We start from the raw sequence: 22,621 nt of genomic DNA, 5'->3' as shown, positions 1-22,621 counted from the left end.
ACTGCCCAAGTGTAATATTGCAAAGTTTCCAGACTCATATAAGCCAACTAACTTTACATCTTGTTAGGGAATCCAGTAGACCTGGCAAAGTTAATCCAAACACAAAGCAGAGAAAAATGACAGCTTTTTTACTTTTGGGTTGGTTGTTCCAAAAGTAAAAAGCTGCTGGTTTTCTCTGCTTTACATTCGGATTAACTTCATGTTATTTCACGTTAACTATGATATTGTGTGATAAACATTGGGCATTTCTGGGTTTTCTTTGGTTTAAATTTAGTTTAACTCCCATTTTCCCATGGCAACTCACTATTGTGATAAACTAGTGAGCAAATTGGGCAGGGAAGGGATGCAAGAAGCAATTCCAATATTTTTTCCAGCCAGCATGTGTGTATGTTCATTTTAAAAATGGAGTGAATAGTGTGTACATTTATGTGTGAAAGAGACAGAGAGTGTATATGAGGAAGAATGTGTGTTTATGTGTGTGAGAGAGAGAGAACAGTATGTGTGTGTATTGCACGTCTGTGTGTGTATGAAAGTGCGAGGAGTATGTGTTTCTGTGAGAGAGAGGAATGAAAGGTGGGTATGTTTGCAGGTCTGTTTGTGAGAGGAGATAGGAGTGCTTGCATTTATCTCTGTACGGCCACAGGATATGTCTGTGTGCAGGAAAGAAAGAAATGATATTTATGTTTTGTCTGTGTTTGTGTGTGTGAGATAGACAGGAGTGTATGTCTATTTATGTATTTGTGTAAAATAGGAAATGTGTGTGTACACAAGAGAGAAAGGTGGGAGAGTCTTTTTTTCCAGAGCAATATTCTGTTTCTGTTAACAATGCACTCATACACATATCTACTTAGAAGTAAGCCTTGATGAGTTCTGTGAGGCCATGTCCACACAGGGCAAGTGTGACCCATCCTGACCCATCCTTCCAGAAATCAGTCCAAGTGACACATGGGCCAATCCTTGGTTCTGTTGCCAAATGTTCGGACAATGTACGGCCAGTTCAACAGCAGATCCATGATATACCACCCTTACAATATCCTATAAAAAGTCACCTTTTGTTCCAGATCTTCCCAGAAGATCTGGGAGCCCTCTTGAGCAATCAACTCTGGATGGCTGTTTACAGTGTATCCCACTGTGCTACCCACTACCACCAGTGCAAGTCACCTCCTTTGAGGTAAGAATGAGGTGCCCAGCCATCTTTGTGCCTCAGAAGGAGTGCCTTGCACCACTACCAGTGGTGGCAGCAGACACCACAACAGGATGTGCATGTGAACAGCCACTTGGCATCACTCCAGAGTGCCAGGTACTGAAGAGACATCAGGACAGCTTTGTGGCCAGAATGCTCCAAGCTGCTCCAAGAGTGTTCTGGTCCATGCAGGCACAGCGCTAGTCCCAGGCCAATGTAGCTTTAAAAAGACAGCTTAAAAGGATTTTTGAATGTCTTAATTTCATTTTGTTTTCTCTAATTATGTGCATTTTGACTGATTTCATTTATCTCCTGAAGCTCAAAATGTTGTGCATGATTTTTCTCCGTTGTTCTTTATATCTGAATAATAATCTTGTGAAACAGATACAGTTAAAAGGTTACAATTGGCTCAAGGTGACTACATGAGCTCTACAGAGAAACTGAGGCTTGATTGGTTATATAATGTTCATTGCACAGAGATTGTGAAAAACAAGCCTCACACAGTGACCATGAATCTGACAAAAGGCTACCACTTTGAGCAGGATCTAGTAAATACTGTTTGATTTTACAGTGATGTATAATGGAATACAGGAATTATTATCATGACTCATCCAAACACATATACTGTCCAATTTATTGATTTGGGCTTCTTTTGAGTTTTCCTAAATTCACTACATGAATCCAGAGATTTCTCTGCTTAAAACACTGCAGTTCTGTATACTCTTCCTCATAAATTACATTTGTATTTGACCACACAGCTGCATTTTGCTCAACAACACCCCCTTACAAATTCATAGCAAAGTGCCTATTTTTATCTATGAAATGTTGATGAGTATAGACCTCTAAATCTTAAACTCATCATAATACAGCTTCAAAGTAGAACCGGATTTTTAAAGTTTATTTCTTACCAAAGTAGGAAAGAGTGTCAAGGTATAATATCATAGTTGAATATTCACCTCTTATTGTAATATCCACTTCACATTTTCTTCCCAAGGAATTTGAAGTATAGCAATCACCAGTTAAGTAAAAACACTTGAAGAGAAAGAACGCATAGGTGTTTGTATACGCATACAAAGAACCATCTTCCCTATCTGAAGCCAACAGTATAAATATCTTATGTTCTGAATCTCATGCTAAATGAAGCTGTACTTGACCAGTGTGGATGTATACTGGTCTCAAACCCTACTCTCATTACCACACATCCATTCTAGCCTCATGTGCTAAACTGAAAAAGTTTGTTGCACTTAAAATAAAAGAATCTGGGGTGGGTTACATTGAGAAATTGAACTGAAAACAATTTTCAAAAAAGTAGCTGTGTTAACTTGGGCATGTAAACACATTGGGTGACCTTGGGCAAATCACACGGTCTCACTCTCAGAGGACTACGAAGACAACCCCCCCTCCTCAAACAAATCTTGCCAGGAAAGTTGCATGAAAGGTTTGTCTTAGGGTCACCATAATCCAGAAATTACTTCAAGGCACACAACAACAACAATGTTCAAGCATCCTAATGTTATTTTGGAGAATTTTCAAGCATGTAAGAAAATCCATGCATGCTTTCATTTAAAGGAGCATCATACTCCCATAAGATTCCAGTGAATTTGAGTCTTTATAAAAACAGTGTGGGTGCTTATATTTAAAATTGAGCCTTATATTAATGTGTTGTTTTTTTTAAAAGTGAGCATTTGCATTGTGGATTTCAAGGAGACCCATGCATACCCCGGAAAGTGGTCCACCTCTGTGCTAGTTTCTTCAAATGACCACCACCACTACAAAACCGCTGTAATCTGTGGTGTGCTATACCACACACAGGTCTATGAATCTTGTGGTCCAATTTCTGTGATTCCCCTGTCACCTAAAACAGTATTCCCATTGTGTTGTTTCTTTCCAGTAAATGCTTTGAATTAGATATTGGCCAAGATGGTGTATGTCACAGCATAGTGTAATAGTTATGGATGTGGAACTCTGCTACAACACCCCTTTGACTCAATACTGAGCTGCTGCAGCCATTCCCACAGCAATTCTATGGCTGATGGAGAGCTGATGGTGTGATTGGAGGAGCACCTGGGTATGTCCTTGTTTTGAAATGTGGGACAATTATATCATCCACTGAGATCTTCAATGGTCTACCAGGAACCTCAGCAGATGGACATAGGTAGATACTTCTCTGACCCTCCTCGCCCAGTTTCCACCATCTACAGTATGATTATGGGCAGAAGAGGCTGCAGTAGCTTAACAGTATGTCCAGGAGAGGTGGCTCTGGTTGTTGCAGAATAACAATGAAAGAAAGACATGCAAGGCCATAAGGTGGACTTAAGGAACCATAGTACATTATGTAATATCTAGTCTCCTTATGAAACCGTGCCATTATCAGTCTTTGGTTTTGAAAGTGGGGAGGATCTTGAAAAGCAGGGATTAATCTATTAACATGGCTTTTTATTACTCTAAAGTGATGGTTTTTAACAACCCAACCCAGTGGATGATGGCAAATGCATAGGATGGTGATTGCCACTTCTGTAAAAACGTTTTCCATTAAACTTTGCTGGCTCCAGTGAACCCAAGTCATTTTGGAATAGTGCTGCAGTGGTATCCCCACTTTATGAGGGAAAACAATCTAAATTTGGGGTCAAAAGATACACCGAGTAAAAAACTCTAGCTGCAAATGTCTTTTTTCAAGTTTTCTCTTATTCTAAGGCTTTGAGAGTGGGAGCAGAATACCAAACACTGATCTAGTTTCCTCTGTCTTAAGGGAAGCACCCTGCCATCCATGCTTCTACCTTTTCACACTAGTTGATGACTTCTTTTCTCCTAAGATTAGTATTTTTAATGTCCCATTTAACGTCTCCTTGTTTTAGTCACTGTAAAGTGATTTCAAATATTGAATGAGATGGCGATTTTAGTTTTTTGTTGTGTATTGCATTTTGTGCTGTGCTGGTGTATCTATTAATTTTCTCAAGTGTTATTGGGTTTTAGGTTTGTTTTTTTAGATTTTATTGTGTTTTATTATGCCTTTAAAAATATATTGTGCAACATCTTGAGAAAATAAATTATTTTTAATTAGGATGGAAAGAACCTGAGAGCTTAAAATACATATAGGAGATAAGGAAACTAATTGATTCATTGATCCCTGAATTAAAAAAAAAAGGATGAGTGATCATTGAAGACCTGGCCAAAGTGTAAATCACATTAATAACCCAATGAGGACTGAGCTTGCCTAGTGGACATGGAATGCTGACTAATGGAGGGAAACTGAAAAACCAGGAGAGGGAATGGTGTAAAGACTCTTGAAGAGAAGCTGTTGACACTACAGTATTGTGTTTCAAGTGCTAATTTATAGCCCTTCTGAAGGCGAACTGTGTGTCTTGATGTATAAGACATTCCAAACTTTGAAAGAGCTTTGTTATATAGCTTCTAAACTGAGCAGACTGACTAGCTGTCACATCTTGAACAGCACTATAAAACAGAAATTATTTGTTTTAACAAATGATTAAAGCTAGCAGAAGGAAACTGTAATCCACAGGACAAGCAGTTATTTACATCTGTAAAGTATCTGGAGAAACATAATTGACCATAGCTCTTTGTTTCAAAAGTTAGATATGACTTTTCAACTCTAGCTGTTCAACAATGAGCAGATTCACATGAGTTATGCTGCATCAACTGCAGGGGAACAAAAATCAATAGTTTATTCTACTTTTTTGCACTGGATATACTTTTTAAAAGAGAAGTTTTTTAAGAGAAGCTGTTCCAAGTACTGTTGTTCCTTTGGTACTGGATGAATAGTGCTTGGGGACTATGTTATGCAGCATCTGTTGGTACCAGCCTTAAAACATGGTGCAAATATAGTAGGTTTTTCTTCTGCTGATGATTTTTTTTGTCTTTTAAGCAAAGAAAAAAAATGTTTCAAACTACTGTAGGCCCAATCTGCATGACTGAAAATTGACCTTGTTGGCACAGAGAATTCAGTGTGGAATACAATTCAGCTGCATGGTGAGGTGAAGCTGTCATGTGAGTGCTTTATCAACAGTTATCTTTGCTAATGGAAAAGGGAATAAGAATATAAAGAATGAGTAGAATCTGCAAGAAAATATTTTATGTGGAATGCTTCTATTTTCCATGCTATTCAACCCCCCCCCCCAAAAAAAAAAAAAAAAACACGGTCAGTCAGCATGTCATGTCCATTGAATGTGCTGACTATTTGGACTGTTTTAGGGACTTAAACACATGCATTCTTTTTCTGGAAGTAAATGTTTTTTATCTGCCAAGTTTTATGTTTTTCCATGTCTCCTGGAAACATACCATTGATACTCTCCTTTTGCATGTTTGAGTACATAAGAAATAATGCACTCTCCAAGACTGCAATTTGGATGTATAATGATTGTTGGGTCAAATCAAGATACTTGTAAATGAGTGCTCAGTTTTCACAAATTGTCATCAATGGCCATCTGGAAGGTGACAACTGGGTACCAGATGTGATAACTTTGTGTTGTTCTTTGCATCCAACATTTGATAACCAAGAGGTTACCTATGAACATTTTTCAAGTGCACCAACATTCCCTGATGAAGCAAAGACCATGATGTAGATCGTTTTCTAAGATTATTCTCACACAGTGTATGAACATACCATTGATGGGAATTAGTTTCATTACATTATGTTGAAAGATCAAAATATTAAGGATAGTACATTTCTTGTGAAATTCTTTGGGTTTTACATGCCACCATGAGAGTAATAATCATTGTTGTATTCAAGTCTTTTACTCCAAGTTTCAAGTCAAGTCTCAGGTCTGTGAACCAACTTTAACAGAAAAAAGGAGGCAGAGCATGTTTCCCAGAGGGGAATAGCAATATGTTAGGCAATGATCTTGAGATGGGGGCTGAAGTCTGTTCGGCAGCCTTTTCTTGCTGCACATTAAAGGGGCCTTTTAAGGCTTTTTAAATGCTTTAAAACAGTGGGACTTCAGCTCTCATAATTCCTGAATTTTTGCCAAATTGGCTGGGGCTTCTAGGAGCTGAAGTCTGAAAGAAATGGAAGACCAAAGGCAGGGAAGTACTGCTTTAGAAGGATCATTCCAACTCAAGCTCATTACATAATACTTTTGTTGTTCCTCTCCAAGAAATGTATCCCATGCTTTGGGGGGGGGGGGGGGTCTTTAATGCTGCTTGAAGTCAGCAAGTTGGTTGCTAAAAATATACTATTTATGTATTTATTTCATTTATATGCAGCCTTTCTCTCCAAAGGGCCCCAAAGCAGCTCACAGATTTAAAAAACATTACAATAAAAGTTAAAACAGTTAAAATAATCTCAAAACAATATAAAATTACATTAAAATATAATAGATTTTAAAAGGCATGACAAATACACATAGTCGATTTAAAAACCACTGTGACGTGCTTATGTCTTAAAAGCTTGCTGAAGTAAAAACGTCTTAGCCTGCCATCGAAAGACAAGCAGGGAGGGGGCCAGTCTAGTCTGGGGCAGAAGGTAGTTCCAAAAGGTGGGAGCAGCCACCAAGAAGGCTCGCTCTCATGTCCTCATGAGAGCGAGCCTGGAATGGTGGTGAAACTGAGAGAAAGCTTTCCCACAACGATCTTAGTGTTCTGACAGGTTCATATGGGGAGATATGGTTCTTCAAATAATTTGGACCTAACCCATATAAGACATTATAGGTCATGATCAGCACTTTGCATTGTGCCCAGAAATGAACCAGTAGCCAGTGAAGCTGTTCCAACAATGGAGTTATATGATCCCTATAACTGGCTCCAGTCAGCATTCTGGTCACAGCATTCTTGACCTGCTGAAGTTTCCAAACAATTTCCAAAGGCAGCCCCATGTAGAGTGTGTTACCTTAGTCCAAACGGGATGTAATCAAGGCATGTGTCACCATAGCCATATCTGGCATCTCCAGAAATGGGTGCAGCTGGTGCACAAGTTTTAGCTGTGCAAATGCACTCCTGGCCACTCCTGAAACCTGGGCATCCAAACACAGAGTTGAATCCAGGAGAACACCCAAACTGAGAACTTGTGATTTCAGGGGGAGTATGACACCATCCAGCACAGGCAAGGTCCCTATTCCCTGATTTGCCTTACAACTGACCAGGAGCACCTCTGTCTTATCTGGATTAAGTTTCAATTTGTTTGCCCTCATCCAGTCCATTACTGACAGCAGACATTGGTTCAATACAGCAACATCTTCCTTGGAATTAGATGGGAGGAGATACAGTTCGTTGTCATCCACATACTGGGGACACCTCACCCCAAAACTCTGGATGACCTATCCCAACGGTTTCGTATAGATGTTAAATAATAGGGGGGGGGGGCAGAACCCTGAGGAACCAACAGGCCAACTTCCAGGGGGTTGAACAGGAGTCCCCCAATACTTCTTTCTGAGTTTGCCCCTCCAAGAAAGACTGGAACCACTGCTTAACAGTGCCGACAATTATCATCTCAGAGAGGGGCCCAGAAGGATTCCGTTGTCAATGGTATCGAAAGCTTCCAAGAGTTCCAACAGGAGCAAGAGAGACATACTCCCCCTGTCCAGCTCCTTGCATAGGTTATCCAGTAAGGCGACCAAAGCTGTCTCCATCCCATAGCAAGGTCTGAAGCCACATACAGCGTGCCCACGCCATACGCGGGTGCGCCATACGCGGCCTTGAGCATACGCGCTCAAGCCGCGGGGCGCGCGTGGGGCGGAAGGGGCGGCGCGTCCCATTCAATTGAATGGGCGCGCGTGCCCGCGCCACCACACCACTGCTCACGAGCCCCATTGTTTCCAATGGGGCTCGAGCAAAGGCGGAATTTGCCTTACGCGGAGGGATCCGGAACGGATCCCCCGCGTAAGGCGAGGACGGACTGTACAAGTCACAAGTCAAGTCAACCTTGAGCCCTGGTGGCGCAGTGGTTAAATGCCTGTACTGCAGCCATTCACTCAAACCCACAAGGTTGCGAGTTCACGACCAGCAAAAGGGCCCAAGCTCGAATCAGGCTTGCATCCTTCCGAGGTCGCTAAAATGAGTACCCAGACTGTTTGGGGCAAATTAGCTTACTTGCTAATTAGCTTACTTGCTGTTCACTGCTATGATCTTTGGAATAGCGGTATATAAATAAAACAAATTATTATTATAATAATAATTATTATTAACCTAGTACATCATTTATTGCTATATCAAGTCCAAGTCAAGAAATTGAAGTGACGTGAGACTGACTTGAGTCTGAGTCAATCACCTCAAGTCAGCGTCACTGGTAATAATATCTATAGTACGTATCTATATTGTATTGTTGTATATTATGCTTAGTGCACTATATTTACATTTTATATATGTGTGTGTGTGTCCTTGCTTGTATTACTATGTTTTGAGTATTTTGAAATGGCCCTTGGGCTATTCAATAAACATACTGACTGACTGGTAATAATAGTCCTTATAGATGGGCTTGCCTTCTGCAGCTTTGAGCTTATACGGAAGGCAAGGCCCAGCAGAAATAATAGGGCATGTACTTGCACTGTGTACCCCGTGCACTGCTATGAGCATGCACCCCATTATTTTCTATGGGGCTTGAGTAGATGCTCTTTTCCCCATACATGGAGGGGTCCAGAATGGATCCCCCGCATATGAGGAAGGTGGACTGTACAGATAAGAAGCATTAAAAGCAAGACTAAAAACACTTCACTTTAGAAGCTGTAGAGACAAAGGCCCTGGACAGACCAGCAAAAAGTGCTGGCCTGTGGGCAGGGGCAGGGCTGAGTATCCCCACGATCAATGCACTAATATATATAATTTATTTCCCTTTCAAACTGCTATCTATCTAGCATATTCTCTTATAGCTTCACATTGGCAAACTGAGAATGACTGATTTAGATAGGCTTTTGGCTAACTTTTTACTACAGCTGTAAATGCTATTTGTTGAATTGACTTTTAGATGTTGTTGTTGTTTAAATTGTTTTCTTGACATTTTGCACCAACGTTTACATTTAGATTGAGATGTATTTTATTGCAAGCTACCATAAAGCAGTAAAGCACAAATTTCAGAAGCAAATGTGTAACTAGTGCCTAAATTTGCTTGCTTTATACCTGTCAAGTACAAATTTCATAAACAAAGGAATAATTATTGTCTGAATTTACCTCCTTTTGTACTTCTCACTTCCTGTCCTCTTTTTATGTCATGTTTTTTAGACTGGAATCTTGAATGCAGGGTTTGTGTTGTATTCTTTGATATCCATGCATTGTCTCAAAATAATACAAGAGCAACAGCAGTAGCAATGAAAAAAGCAAATTCTATCAAACATCAACAGTCAGTCATTGACCATTTATACAAAATATTTTTATTATTAAGAACCAGCACAAAAACAAGTCATGCCAAACTAATCTTACCTTTTTTTATTGATAGAATTACAGGCTTGGTAAGAGAACCAGCATAGTGTAGTGGTTTGAACATTGGCTTATGGCTCTAGAGATCAGGGCTGTAATCTCCACTTGTTCATGGAAACCCCCCAGATGATTTTGATCAAGCGACCCTCTCTGAGCCTCAGAGGAAGACAATGGTAAACTTCCTCTGAACAAATCTTGCAAAGAAAAATTCATGATAGGTTTGCTTTAGGGTTGGAAATGACTTGAAGGCACACAACAACAAGCTTGGTCAATCAAGAGAATGCTGTGAATGTGGTATATCTTGATTTCAGTCAGGCTTTTGACAATGTTTTTGATATTCTTGCAGACAAGCTGATAAACTGTAGGATGGACAGGCGGATTGGTAATTGGTTTACCAACTGAGCCTAGAGATTGCGCAACAAAGATTCCTCTTCATTTTGGAGAGAGGTGACTAGAGGGGTGCTTCGTGGCTCTGTCCTGGACTTGATGTTGTTTAACAATTTAGATGGCAGACTAGAAGGCATGTTGTTGATTTGCAAATGACACCAATATTTGGGGCAGGGCGTGCCTAATTCACCTGAGGAGAGGATCAGAATTTAAATTGACATTGATAGATTGGAGAGCTGGACCAAAACTAACAAAATGAATTTCAACAGAAGTAAATGTAAGGCACTACACCTAGGCAGGGAAAAATAGCAATAGTAGCTTCCTTTCATTTAGCATTTCAAATGAAATGCACAAATACAGCATAGGCGACATCTGGCTTGAAAGCTGTACATGTGAAAAGAATCTATGGGTCTTATTAGACCCAAGATGAACATGAATCAACAGTGTGATGCAGAAGTAAAAAAAAAAAAAGAAGTAATTGTAATTCTGGGCTACAACAGATCTTTTCTGGTTTAGTCAGACCTCATCTGTAATATTGTGTCCAGTTCTAGGTACCAGAGTTCAACTATACCAACAAGCTAGACCATAGAAGATGCACAGTCTTTCTGCCTGGCCCCAGAGTGGACTGAAACTTTGGGGGAACAAAATTCTGATCAGATGTTATCGCACACCTCCATGTTCAGACTGGGGGCATCACAGCCCAATTTTAGCCATCCTGTCCCAAATTTTTCCTAATCGCGTCCTTCATGAAGGACGTGATTAGGATGGATTGGGGATTGGATGGCTAAAATCAGGTTGCAATGTTGCCAGTCTGAGCATGGAGGCATGCAATAACACCCAATCTGAAAAAAAAAATCTCAAAGTTTCATTCCACTCCAGGGCTGGGCAGAAAGCCTGTGCAATAATCTTCATAGCTAGAAAAAAGTGACCAATATGAAAAATATATGGAAACTAAACATTAAGAAGAATGACTTAGGAAGCTTGGTATACATAGCTTAGGAAAGAGAAGACTGAGAAGTAATTAGAACTATCTTTAAATATGTGACGGGATATTATGTAGAAGATGGAGCAAGATTGTTGTTGTTGTTGTTCCAGAGACTAGACTGTGAATCAATGGATTCAAAATGTAACTAAACATCAGGAAAGACCTCTTGAGTGTATTAACTATTTGACCATGCAATTGACTTTTTGGTGCGTGGTAGACTGCAGATCTTTAGACAGAGGCTGGATGGCCATCATTTCAGGGATCTTTTAGTTGTTTATTTCTACATGGCAAGGGTTAGACTAGATGGTTCCTGTGACCCTTTCCAGTTCTAACTTTCTATGGTTCTGTGATGCTAAGACCATCTTAAATGTATGTATGGTTCCTTTCTCCATAAATCATGAGCAAACTAATATTTTCAACTTTTGGTGACTGGAGAACACTTCCCCACTCCTCCTACATGTTCCATAGTTTTAAGACAAAATTATTATTTCATTGTTGAATCCCACAGATATTTGCAGCATTCTTCAACATATGGAAAATTAATAATTTCTTTTTTAAAAGGACAACACTATTACTCTGTGTTACCTTAGCTGATTGGTTTTTTGAAAGAGATGACTGATTGTCACTGAAAAGCCTTGTTATGTCTTCAGTGTATTTGACCTTCTTTTTAAAAGAAAATGTTTTTCTCTGCTTGTCTGCATACACTTTAAAAAGAGGAATGTGGCTTAATTTCATTTCTCATTTCCTGGCAATCAGATAAATGTGTTTGATCTTGACTATAATTTTGGAAAGCTGGCATAGTCTTTGCATCTCAATCAGGTTTACAGAAAACAAACCATGCAATGTATATTCTGTGGCTAGGAGGATATTTTGCCTTTCACCAACACGTCTTAAATCAGTGTAATATAGCATAATGTAATGATTTTATCTGCAAAGTATGCTCAGTATGTAAGATAATGATTCACATTTCCAGAAGGAACCTTTCATGGTTTCTGAAGAATGTTTAGTGAAATCTTTATGAGCCAATAGCTTCCAATGTTGCATCTGTTTATTTTTCTATATATTTGAAGCTGAAATACCGACCTTTTCATTTAAAAATCTCCAGAATTTTAGCACACAGTTCCAAAAGAGGTTAGTAGTGCTTAGTTCCTGAAATCGGTGAATTGACATCCCTGCAGACAAGCATATGGCCTTGAGTCTATATTTTGATTCAGTGTGTGAATCCCAGTCCTCTATACTTCTTATATTTTCAGCCTGGGCACCTGTCTTTTGTGCCATTTTTGAACTTACCATGACCTATCCCTTCAGGTGGCCAATTTTGGAAGTCCTGAGGGTCATTTATGGAATGTTCTACAGCCTGTGCTATACCTGAAAAGTATTAAAACCCTCAACCAAAATAACAAAAAAGTAAGTAAACCAAAGGTGGCCACAGTTTCTGGAAATCTATATGAGCAGACAATTGGTTCTGAATACTTGAGATCAGCTTAGAGCTCCTGCTTGCGAGAGCAATATCCTCATCCATATAATTCTTTGTAAAGTCCTAGTAATTAGTATTTAAAGTTCCAACAATCTCTTTATTCAAAATAAGACTTATTTTTAGCTACCTGGGAGAGCATAGGACATTGTGAAGCCTCTGAACATGGTTGAACAATTGTCTTCAATACTTGAGAGAGGATTATAGTGTTTGTAGTATTGCTCTCAAGATGTACTCTGCACTTCTGATTTTTCAAAGGAAATTTAAATTAAAGGCACAGCTATAATTAAAGTCCACAAGGACACTTACTCACTAATATGAAGTGCAGAATGAACCAGATAATAATAATAATAATAATAATAATAATAATAACAACAACAACAACAGCAACAACAAATGCATGAGATATATGTAAAACAATACAAATTAATACATGAAGGGAGAGGGGAACATCCTCTCTATTTTGTGTCATTTGAAGTAATTAAGAACTCTTAAGGTACCATTGTCCCAAATTTCAACCTTCTAGATTAGTTACAGTTGACACATGGCCTGTGGACTTTGTTCAGCCCCTGAATCATTTTTGTGACCCCACAAGGATCCCCACAGCCAAGGCTTCCCATACTGCATTGCTAGGGTGGCAGTGACACAATGATTGTTCAAATGTCACTTCAACTTTAATACATGGTGTACACTCCCTTGGATGATTTCTGGAAGCATTAACTGTTTCCCAATGAATATGCTGGCTTCTTGTTTTAATGCCCATTTCCACAATAAGCTCACCAAAAGGCAGTTCATGCCTTCCTGCCAGCTCTTGCTAGTCAGGGGATATGGCAATGCAGAGCCAGGAAGAAAAAGTCAAAGCATTTTGGTGGTTGGACATAGCAAAATGAATCCAGAAGCTGTTGTACATACCACCTTGCCCAGTGGGTTTGGAATCCCATGTGATTTTATCTACAATGCACCTAGTGAAGAGTTTTTTGAAGCCCTATGCTACTGCTGAAGCTGGTAGAAGACTTAACGCTAGCCTTTGAAAAGTTCCCCATCACCTGCCCTGTGCCATAGCTAAACTCATGAGTCAAAATACAAACACACCCATGTCTTGATCAAAATGGTACAGTGGGCCTATGTACATGACCTCGCTACCTGTCATATCTCCAAAATCCTTTCCCTATAATACTAGTGGATTGACATTTAATGAGTGCAACACATATACAGACACTGTCATGCTGACTCCTAAAACCAACTGAAGATGGATGGATGGTGATGATGCCTCAGGCATTGAAACTACTTCAGATACAACATTTACATTTTCCTTTCCTCCATTGCTGCTTGACCTGAATTTTGTCTTCCCGTATGGAGACGTGGAGAGGCACAAATTCCCTTAGACTTTAGTCATTGTCTTGAGACTTGGCAACTTTAATGCTGAAGGTTATACATACTGAGTGAAGGAGAGAGCCAGTGTGCTCTAGTGGTTTCAAATTTTGAACTTGGACTCTGGGAGACCAGCGTTTGTGTTACTATTTAGCCATGGGAATCCACTGGGTGAGTTTGAGCAAGTCACATTCTCATCCTTAGAGGTAGGCAAGAACAATTAATCGCTCAATAATTTTTGCCAACTAAATTATGATAGGTCCACCATAAATTGAGGTTCACTTGAAGGCTTATAACAACAACAAGCATTTCAAGTGCTGCAGAAGAGTACCAGCTTTCTTGGAAGAGATTTCATATCCCTCTTTTGACATATGGGATTATCACATGAAGCATTTACCATGCTGGAATCATTGCCCAAACACTTCAGAAGTGCAGAGGTGGGATAGCCAGTTGCGTTTCTGAAGCATCACTGAAGTGCATCCCATTCTTCTCTCATTGACAAATCATTCACTGATCAGCCATTTCTGTAATAACAGGAACTTCTGTTATTACAAAAACGGCTGTTCCGCAAACAATTTGTCGATGGGAGAAGAGAGGGACAGTGCAATGACACTTCAGAAGCACAACCAGCTATCCCACTTCCATGCTTCTGAAAGATTTGGGCAATGATTCCAGCACAGTAAGTGTCTTGTGTTATAATCCCCAGAGATCTGAACTATGCTTTGGGTTCCTTGGACACAAAATTTCACTTTGGGAAGTGTTGAAGTACTTTAACTATAATGAGCTTAACTTCAAATTCCACATTTCACAGAAGTACTCATAACCCATTTTTAAATCTATTTATCAATTATGGCACCTTGTGTTGAATCAGGCAGGCAAAACAATTCCTTTTATTTTATTCCACATTTGAATTATGTAATGTAATATTTGATCAAACCTGAACTGAAATTAAATTCCCATTCATCTCTAATTGTTTTCCAGTGTTTCATATTTTTGGAACCATATAAGTACTTTGTTCATTTGGAAATCCACTTTGTGTACATTTTTCATAGTTTCCAAGGAATCTGCAATTTTTATTGTGTTATGTTTTAATGTGTTTTAACTATTTTGAATGTGTGTTTTTATATCTGTAATGACTGGGCCTCCAGTCATTTGAAGATTTCTATCAGGCAATAAAGAGTTAAGCTGGGAGGGAGGTACATGCAAATGAGTAATTATCTCACAACTGACAGAAGGCTCACTTGGCCAATCAGTGAGCAGGAGTGGAAGCTTCCAACAGAGGGATATAAAAGGCCTCTGAGATCAGTTGGAGGAGCTTCTACAGTGGGGAGTCTGGAGTGAGAGTATCTCACTTGATGTGGCTCTTGCCGGTTGGGAAAAGCTGCAGTGTTGAGCCTGTGTCCAGAAAGCATACTTCAGGAAGGTAGTTTGTGCTAGGCCAAAGTCAGTAACTACATCTTAAGCCAATATAGGCCAGAAGATTCCATCTCTGCATCAGTACTTAGGACTGTGTCAGTTAGAACAGTTAGGCCTTATTATTTTTGTTTCTGTTGGCTTGTTTGAAATGAATGTCTGATAACTATATGTATTGTACTTGCAAGGTCAAAAGACCTTGTATGATTTATATTATTTTTGTTAATAGAATAAATATTTTCTTTAAAAGTATCTACTATTCCTACACTTCTTTACATATGCCTTAGTTTGGTTACCGCTTGCTTAGTTTAGAAAGGGAAGGGAACTCTAAATCCGTAACAAGTCCCAGTGTGTGTTAAGGAAAGGTTATTATAAATTCATTGGGTGGTGGCAGCATGATTCGAAGTTGTCCAAGAGTCTCATTCAACTTCGCAGGGAGTGTGAACCGAGAACAGGAGATTCAGAGAAGAATAAAGGATCTGCTGGGAATAAGTGCCAAGACAGGGCCACTGTTTGGGTTGTTTGGACCACAGGGATCATCACAATACCAAAATGTTGTTTACTTATTTTTAAATTTTTGTTTTAATTTTTATTTTTAGATGTACTTTGTTTTAACCCATTGCAAGCTACCTTGAATCCTGTTGAGGTTGAATCTATACTTAGGGTGAAACAAATGGCCCTTGGAGCTGCCCCATTTAGGCTGGACTGGGGGAGCAGCAAACAGGTGCACAGCCACAGTCCAGCCAGCTTCCACCCCAAATAGAAGCAGAAAAGATCTGCTCGTATTTGGGGAGGGAAAAAGCCACCCCTTTGCCTCTGGAGATGGATTTTCACCAGCTCTGGGGCATGGGGCATCTAAATGCCATGCCTCCAAGCTGGATAGAAGCTGGCCAGTGGGTAATCACCAGTGCAGCCTTTATCTGGTTTGGGACCATGACACATGTCTAAATGCCACACCCCCAAGCCAGCAAAAAGCTGGCTTTACCAAGCTCTCTGTTTCAGGCCATAGTCATGCTTAGAGCAGATCCACTGAAATGGGACAAAGTAGGGAGGATTGTTCTATGTCCTGTTATTTAAATAGATTTAGTTTTTAATAGAACTCCCTTCTTTGGGCAATTAAAATGAACTCCTCATCACTGCATTTAAAGAAAGGCCAGTAAAGGGTACTTTGCTGTGTTGTTTTTTTTAAAAATTTTGAATATATATTTCAGTATATTGTTAATGTTGTTGATAGTTAAATTGGTTTTTAATGACAATCTTTTGTATGCTTGATTTCATATTGTATGTGGTTTAGACTGGATGCTGATTTGTGTCTCAGTTCTGGAGGAATAAAATCTAAATAATGCTACCTCCGCCACCTTAAGTATGACAACATCTGATCCAAACTGCGATGTTAGAAGTATTCTTTGAACTCTCTACTTGGAGTGAGAGGTATACAAATGTCCTGTGTTCAGAATTTTTTTTTTCTGTAAATGGGATGGATTTTGACTCTGAATATACCATACTTCAGTATTTTTTAGATCATGGGGAAGGACACTATCAGTTGTAATACTGTTGTGTTACTATGTGAGATTTGAGCATCTGGCTATACAATAACTTTCTCCCTCAATAAACACAGTTTCTTACTAATATTTTTCTTCTTTTCTTTTCTCCTTCATTTACATGCTTCCCTTGGTGTAGCTCATCATTTAGGAATTGAATTCATGGGTAAGCTTTCACTCTCTATTTTTTCAATTGTTCTTGTTTTTATTAAAATTCTCAACAGTATTTTGTTATATACTAACTCTGTCAAACAATTTCAGTCACTTTATTGGATTCCAAATGAGACTATGCTTTATCACAATAAGACACAAAACAGCAACACTACAAATGTTTTATATTGTGTTAATATTGTGTTAATATTTTAAATGTTTGTGAAAAATATCTCTTTTTTAGTTGTTAAAGATACAATTGTTAACAAGTATCTCAGGATCGAGCTGAGAAAAGTCTACTTCAATTTCGCCTCTCCTGTCGTTTTTCAGTTCAAGGTGCTTTCTTATCTATGTCTTGAAGACAGAGGAATGATACAGAGACCCTATTGTCACAAAAAACTTTTTGTTTGATTTTTTTAATCACATAATCCTGAAAATTTAAATGACTAAAGAGCTTTGTTTCATCAGAATCATTGTTGTTAAGGGTTTCTTAGCCTTGGTAGCCTGTAAATTTTGTTATCTGTACCTCTGCAATTGTGAAGAGGCCTAGTTAAGGTCACCTCAGATATTGCCATACAATTTGGTTGTTAGAAGGCAGCTCTGAAAAATTCCAAGTGCATCTCCCTTAGAAGGTTCAAGGCCTTTGGTGTCATGATTGGTTAGTTTGGTTGCTCAAGGTAAAGGGGGAATATTAAACCTTCCCTTTTGCCCATCTGCCTATTTTTATGATGTATAATGGTTGTATATTCACTCTAATCTTCAAATGTGGAGACTTGACATCTACACATGCCTATATTCCTGTAGGCTGAAATCCTATCTATAGTATTCATATCTATAGTAAGATCAGCTATGTTTTTATCATTTTTGCCTGTTGTAATGTATGTACTAAATGAAAAAGCTTTACATAGCTTTCAGCATACGCTGAAAGCTGCACGGGGAGAAGGGGCAGTGCATCCCATAGGGATGGATGGGGCGTGCTCCCGTGGTGTACGCATGCTACCATGCTGCCATGTGCACGACCCCCATTCATTTAAATGGGAGTTGAGCATAGGTGGTATTTGCTTTATGCAGGGGAGTCCGGAACGGATCCCCCTCATAAAGCAAAGGTGCACTGTACAAATAACTGTCCCACCACCACCACCACGTTGTGAAAATAAATCTGTCTCTAAATCTGGGGCTGCTTTGGAGACTAAATCTAGTTTTGCTCACATATTTCTGTGTCTAGGGTCTTAGATTAGTGGCCCTGGTTCTTAGGATCTTGACCATAGACCAGTTTCACCCTTGGTTCTTAGAACGTGAGGAGTACTCATTATAGGTCTGGATTTTAATTTAGCTTGGAATGAATGGGGTGGCAAGAGTCTTCCTTGCTGGTTCATTGTTGACCCTTTGTGATTGGTATGTTACTGTAAGACACATAGATTGATGACTTTGAGAACCCTGGTATCAGATCAGATACTTTTACTGTAACATCCAGATTTACCTCTTTAGGCTGAAACAGATGGCCACAAAGGCACCCTCTGCCACTGTCCCAAGTAGGAGTGGAAAAGATCCGCTCCTTTTGGGGCTGGTTTTGGGCCATGTTAGGTGGCCCTTGTGCAACCCCCTTGTGACAGTAACTTCCATGTGCTTCACCTTGAAACCACCCCCATCTGCTTGGTTGACAGCTTCTGAGCATCTTGAGGAGTGCGCTGTAAAAACCCAATGCCCCTAAGCCGTCCAGAAGCTGGATTTTCTGGTCAGGCCCTTTGTTTTGTTCAAGCTGCTTGGGGAGGGACATTTTGAGCTGAAAATAATTAGAGAGCTAACCAGTCTTTTTCTGTGTATCCTTCTTCCATGCTGACATAGGCTATAGCAAGCTGTTTTAGGTTAAACACAAGGTACTGCAGAAAAAGATATAACTTTACCCTTATTTTGAGCCTTTAAAAGTCCTTTTGAAGATAAATAAGAGGCACTATTGTCAAATAAAACCCTTTATTTTATAACAGAAGGAGAATTTGAAACACAGCATGCCCTTTGTGGTCATCACCTCCGATGCAGTTTTGATATTCTTGGCCACTATAGTCAGCAGTAAATTTTTAACATGGAACATGTTTTAAAAGGATGGAAACAATGTTTCCACATTGTTCTCTACAGAGATATGTTCCTCAAAGTGCATTTGCCAGTTTAGGTTTATCCAGTTCACCCACAAAGAGGACACAGAGAAATGGGAAGAAAGCAGATTTCAAGTTATATTTTCAAGTTGTTTGCGTTAGTATCCGAAGTAATGACAGATAATTCTGCAATAAGGTCTCCAAAGATGAAGTAATCCATAGCAATGCTGATCTTTAGAGTAAAAGGATCAAAATGTGAACTCCCCCTTACAAATTAGGAGTGCCTAATTTACAGTAGATCCCATTCTCCTTGGAGTCTGAGACCAACTTAGCATGGAAGAATAATTTTACTTCCTTCCCAGCCACTATTAGTCCTCCCTTGGCAGACTCCAATACAAACTCCTTATCTTGTAAGGTAGAGAGATTATCATACATGGGGAATGCTGATAAATATGTAATTTTTTGCAACTATTCATTGCCTAATTTTGCTGCTGTTGTTTTGTTGAGAGGGAAGAACTAACAAGGACAGAATACAAAAATTATCTATCTATCTATCTATCTATCTATCTATCTATCTATCTATCTATCTATCTATCTAAAACTCATTTTAAGTAAGTGAAAAATCAAGATGATGCTTGTTGTAATGCAAGCCAAAGTAGGTTATTATCAAGGTTACACACCACAACTTTAAAGAACTGGAAAGTCAGAAAAAGAGTATGGCCAGAACTCAGGAAGGCAGTTTTGAATACCTAACTACCTTTGTTACATAGCTGTGTAGTGTCTAGTGGCCCACACACCTTCAGTCCTCATTTATGAGGCAGCAACCATTGTGAGCAACAGGAGTCTATTCCTCTGTTGAATAAGAAGCAGTTTTACTGTCATTTTCATATCCTTCCATATGCAATATCCAGTGTGACTGTCAGAAGCAGTGTCACTGTCACAGTTCATCCTTGCACTGAGAAAGGTGTGAATGTAAGCTTCTTGATCAAAAAGGGAAGAGACCACATCACTTCTTGATCAACAAGGGAAGAGACTCCATCACTCACAGTGGTTGATGTCTAGTAAGTGAGAACTGGGAGTCTTTCATGGTCCCAGCCACTACTAAACTATATGAGATGAATGTGTGGGATCATGAATATGAGGCAGTCACAAATACATAATTCTAGGTTATGCCTTTGTGAATCCAGCCTAGACCAGCGGGAACCATTTTGGCTTTGGTCAACAGAAGAGATATGCACAGCTACATGTGACTTCTTACAGGTCTTCCTGCTTCCTACAGTTGAGTAGAAATTGGGTGATCCCTAAATTCGATTAGCTGTTATCACCCACTAATTGTTCATGAAATTCAGAGACTTATTGGGAAGTCACTGTGGAGCTTACTGTGCCGTTTTTCACTTCTGGCTCTGCAGATGCTTCTTCTTTTCTTTCCATGGGAGATAAGGGATGTGAGACGCACACATGCACATACACTGGACACAGGCACATGGAGAGAGAGTGGAAAGGAGGAGCTCTTTTAAGGAAGGCTTTCATTCTAAGCAAGCAAACCTTACATTAGCAAAGGGCATCTTGTACGTGAAGGCACCTTTCTTCAGGCATTATTTAGGTGTAGTTACAAAGGGGCTCGACAGCCCCCCCCCCTCCAAAATAATGGTCTGGAGCTGTCCGTTTTCCCTCCAAACCGTACGGGCTCCCTCAGCTCAAAAAGAACCCAGTAAAAGTGGGTTCTTTTGGGTGCACGTGGGTGCCTCCATCAGTACGTCATTAGTGCACTGTGGCGTGTCAATGATGTAAGTGCAGTGCAGCGACATATGGACACTGCGCAGCCCTTGCATCATGAACACACGCCTTGTGTGGGTGGGGCCACACGGTCATGGCGGCGCCCATGCATACTAGGGTTCAAGAACGTGTGGTTGCTCCGTGCTCCCGGCCCCTAGTATCAGCGGTGGCACGTCGCTTTGGCCCGTGTGTACCGAGCCAAAGTTACAAAAACAGTCTCAAAACACATTCAGCTGAGGTTAAACAGAACTATAAGCCCTAACATTACTAGCGAAACCTTCCCTTTCTACACATAATATAATTGGTATCCTGGTTTATTGAATGTTCATGGAAAGAACATTTCAAGTCTTTTGAGTGTCCTAGTGCCATGTTTTATAACCTCTCACCTTGGAAGCATTTTAGACCTTTCACAATTCACATTAGCTGGTCTTCACAATAGGGCAATAGTCTCTCATGATCTCTGTTCATCCTAAGTGATGAAGACCTATTAAATGTAACCTAACCTATCATATCACTAATTATTTCACCCCACTGTTGTGTTGTCCAGTTAATGGGAGAACCCATTACTGCGTAACATTTCGCTAAAACAAAAGTGCATCACTGTTTCCCAGTGCCCCATAATATCAAACATATTCAGATGCTGACTTAGGGGCTCTACAGACCAGCACAAGATGAGCATCTAGTTTTGTCTTGCTAATGGAACTTTAAAAAAAAAATTGGAGTACTCACATTACCAGGAAGTGGAGGAGCTGGTCTGCATGAACGTCCCTCCAGTACTACCTGAACTGAAAACAGCTGCGTCTTGAGAAAAAGCAGGATTGTCATAATTTTGTACATCATCGTATTTTTTTCCTCCCAAATCATTTTTAACATCTTTGCCTGATGAATAAGCCAGTGGAGCTTTCAGAGATTGCAACATGTATTTTCTGTATTTTGGTTGGCTTGCAAAGGTATCACTGTTTGGTGCATTTGGGATGTTACTGTACTTTTTCCTTCTACTTTATTCTCACAACAATCCCAAGAGACAGGCCAGGTTGAGAGAGAGTGGAAAGTTGTCCAGTGAATTCCATGGCTATGTTGTGACTTGAATCAGGGCTTTTTGAGTCCCAGTCTAAAACCCTAAATACTATACCCCACTGCTCAAGCAACAAGTGGATTAGAAATGGACACCAAGGCTGCAATTTATATCCCGAGCCCTTGATATTAGCACAATTTTTTTTGCTCTTTCATTGTACAGAATGAGAAGTTTCAAACATCCATAAGATGCCTCTGATTATTTGACCCCTGAACACTGTGTTTGAAATATGTATGTTTAGACAAGCAATGAAGCAGGCCACAGGAGCAGTAGAAGAGTACCACACAAGACTGAGACATTTGGCAATGTACTGTGCACATGAAGATACTGACTTCTGCCCTATCTGTATGGTCCAGAATATGCTGGAGGAAGTCTGAAGTATACTGGTCCTGGAACTCCCCTGGCTTCCCCCTGTTACCTGGTGCTCCTGTTGCAATGCTGGGTGGCTGTATGTCATGCATCACTCCCTATGAGGTAAGAATGAGGTGCCCAGCCTGATCACATGACTGGGAGCCTCATTCTGACCTCACAGTGAATGATGTGCCACCATAGCAGCCACACCAGGCAACACACTGGACACATTGTAAATAGCTGCTTGACATCACAACAGTAGGCTCTGGATGCTTTGTGAAGATCTGGAACATAAGACTAGGTTTGTTTGTTTTTAATTATTATGGAGGGGTAATACCTTGAGTTTGATGCTGAACTGGCTGGTTGTTGTCCAGACTGTTCACACCAGAACCAAAGTTTGGGCCTTCTGTTGTCCAGACTCCCTTGTGAGAAGAAAGGGGATGGATATTTTGTTTAGCCTTTGT

At 39.8% G+C, this 22,621-nt stretch overlaps 1 protein-coding gene across 1 annotated transcript in view; it reads left to right on the top strand.

Annotated features, from left to right (window-relative positions):
• The window catches only part of NRG3 (neuregulin 3), a 763,610-nt gene that overhangs the window by 628,323 nt on the left and 112,666 nt on the right, over positions 1-22,621 (top strand). The window contains exon 4 of the mRNA XM_089510637.1: positions 16,855-16,881. Within this exon, the coding sequence (XP_089366763.1) occupies positions 16,855-16,881 (27 nt within the window). The remainder of the gene's footprint in view (positions 1-16,854; positions 16,882-22,621) is intronic.

The sequence above is a fragment of the Sceloporus occidentalis genome, unplaced genomic scaffold (assembly GCF_023333645.1).
Source record: "Sceloporus occidentalis isolate IW3139 unplaced genomic scaffold, rSceOcc1.0.p SCAF_2, whole genome shotgun sequence".
Lineage (NCBI taxonomy): Eukaryota > Metazoa > Chordata > Lepidosauria > Squamata > Phrynosomatidae > Sceloporus > Sceloporus occidentalis.
Note: the sequence above shows the minus strand (reverse complement) of the source record. Positions and strands in the feature narration are given on the sequence as shown.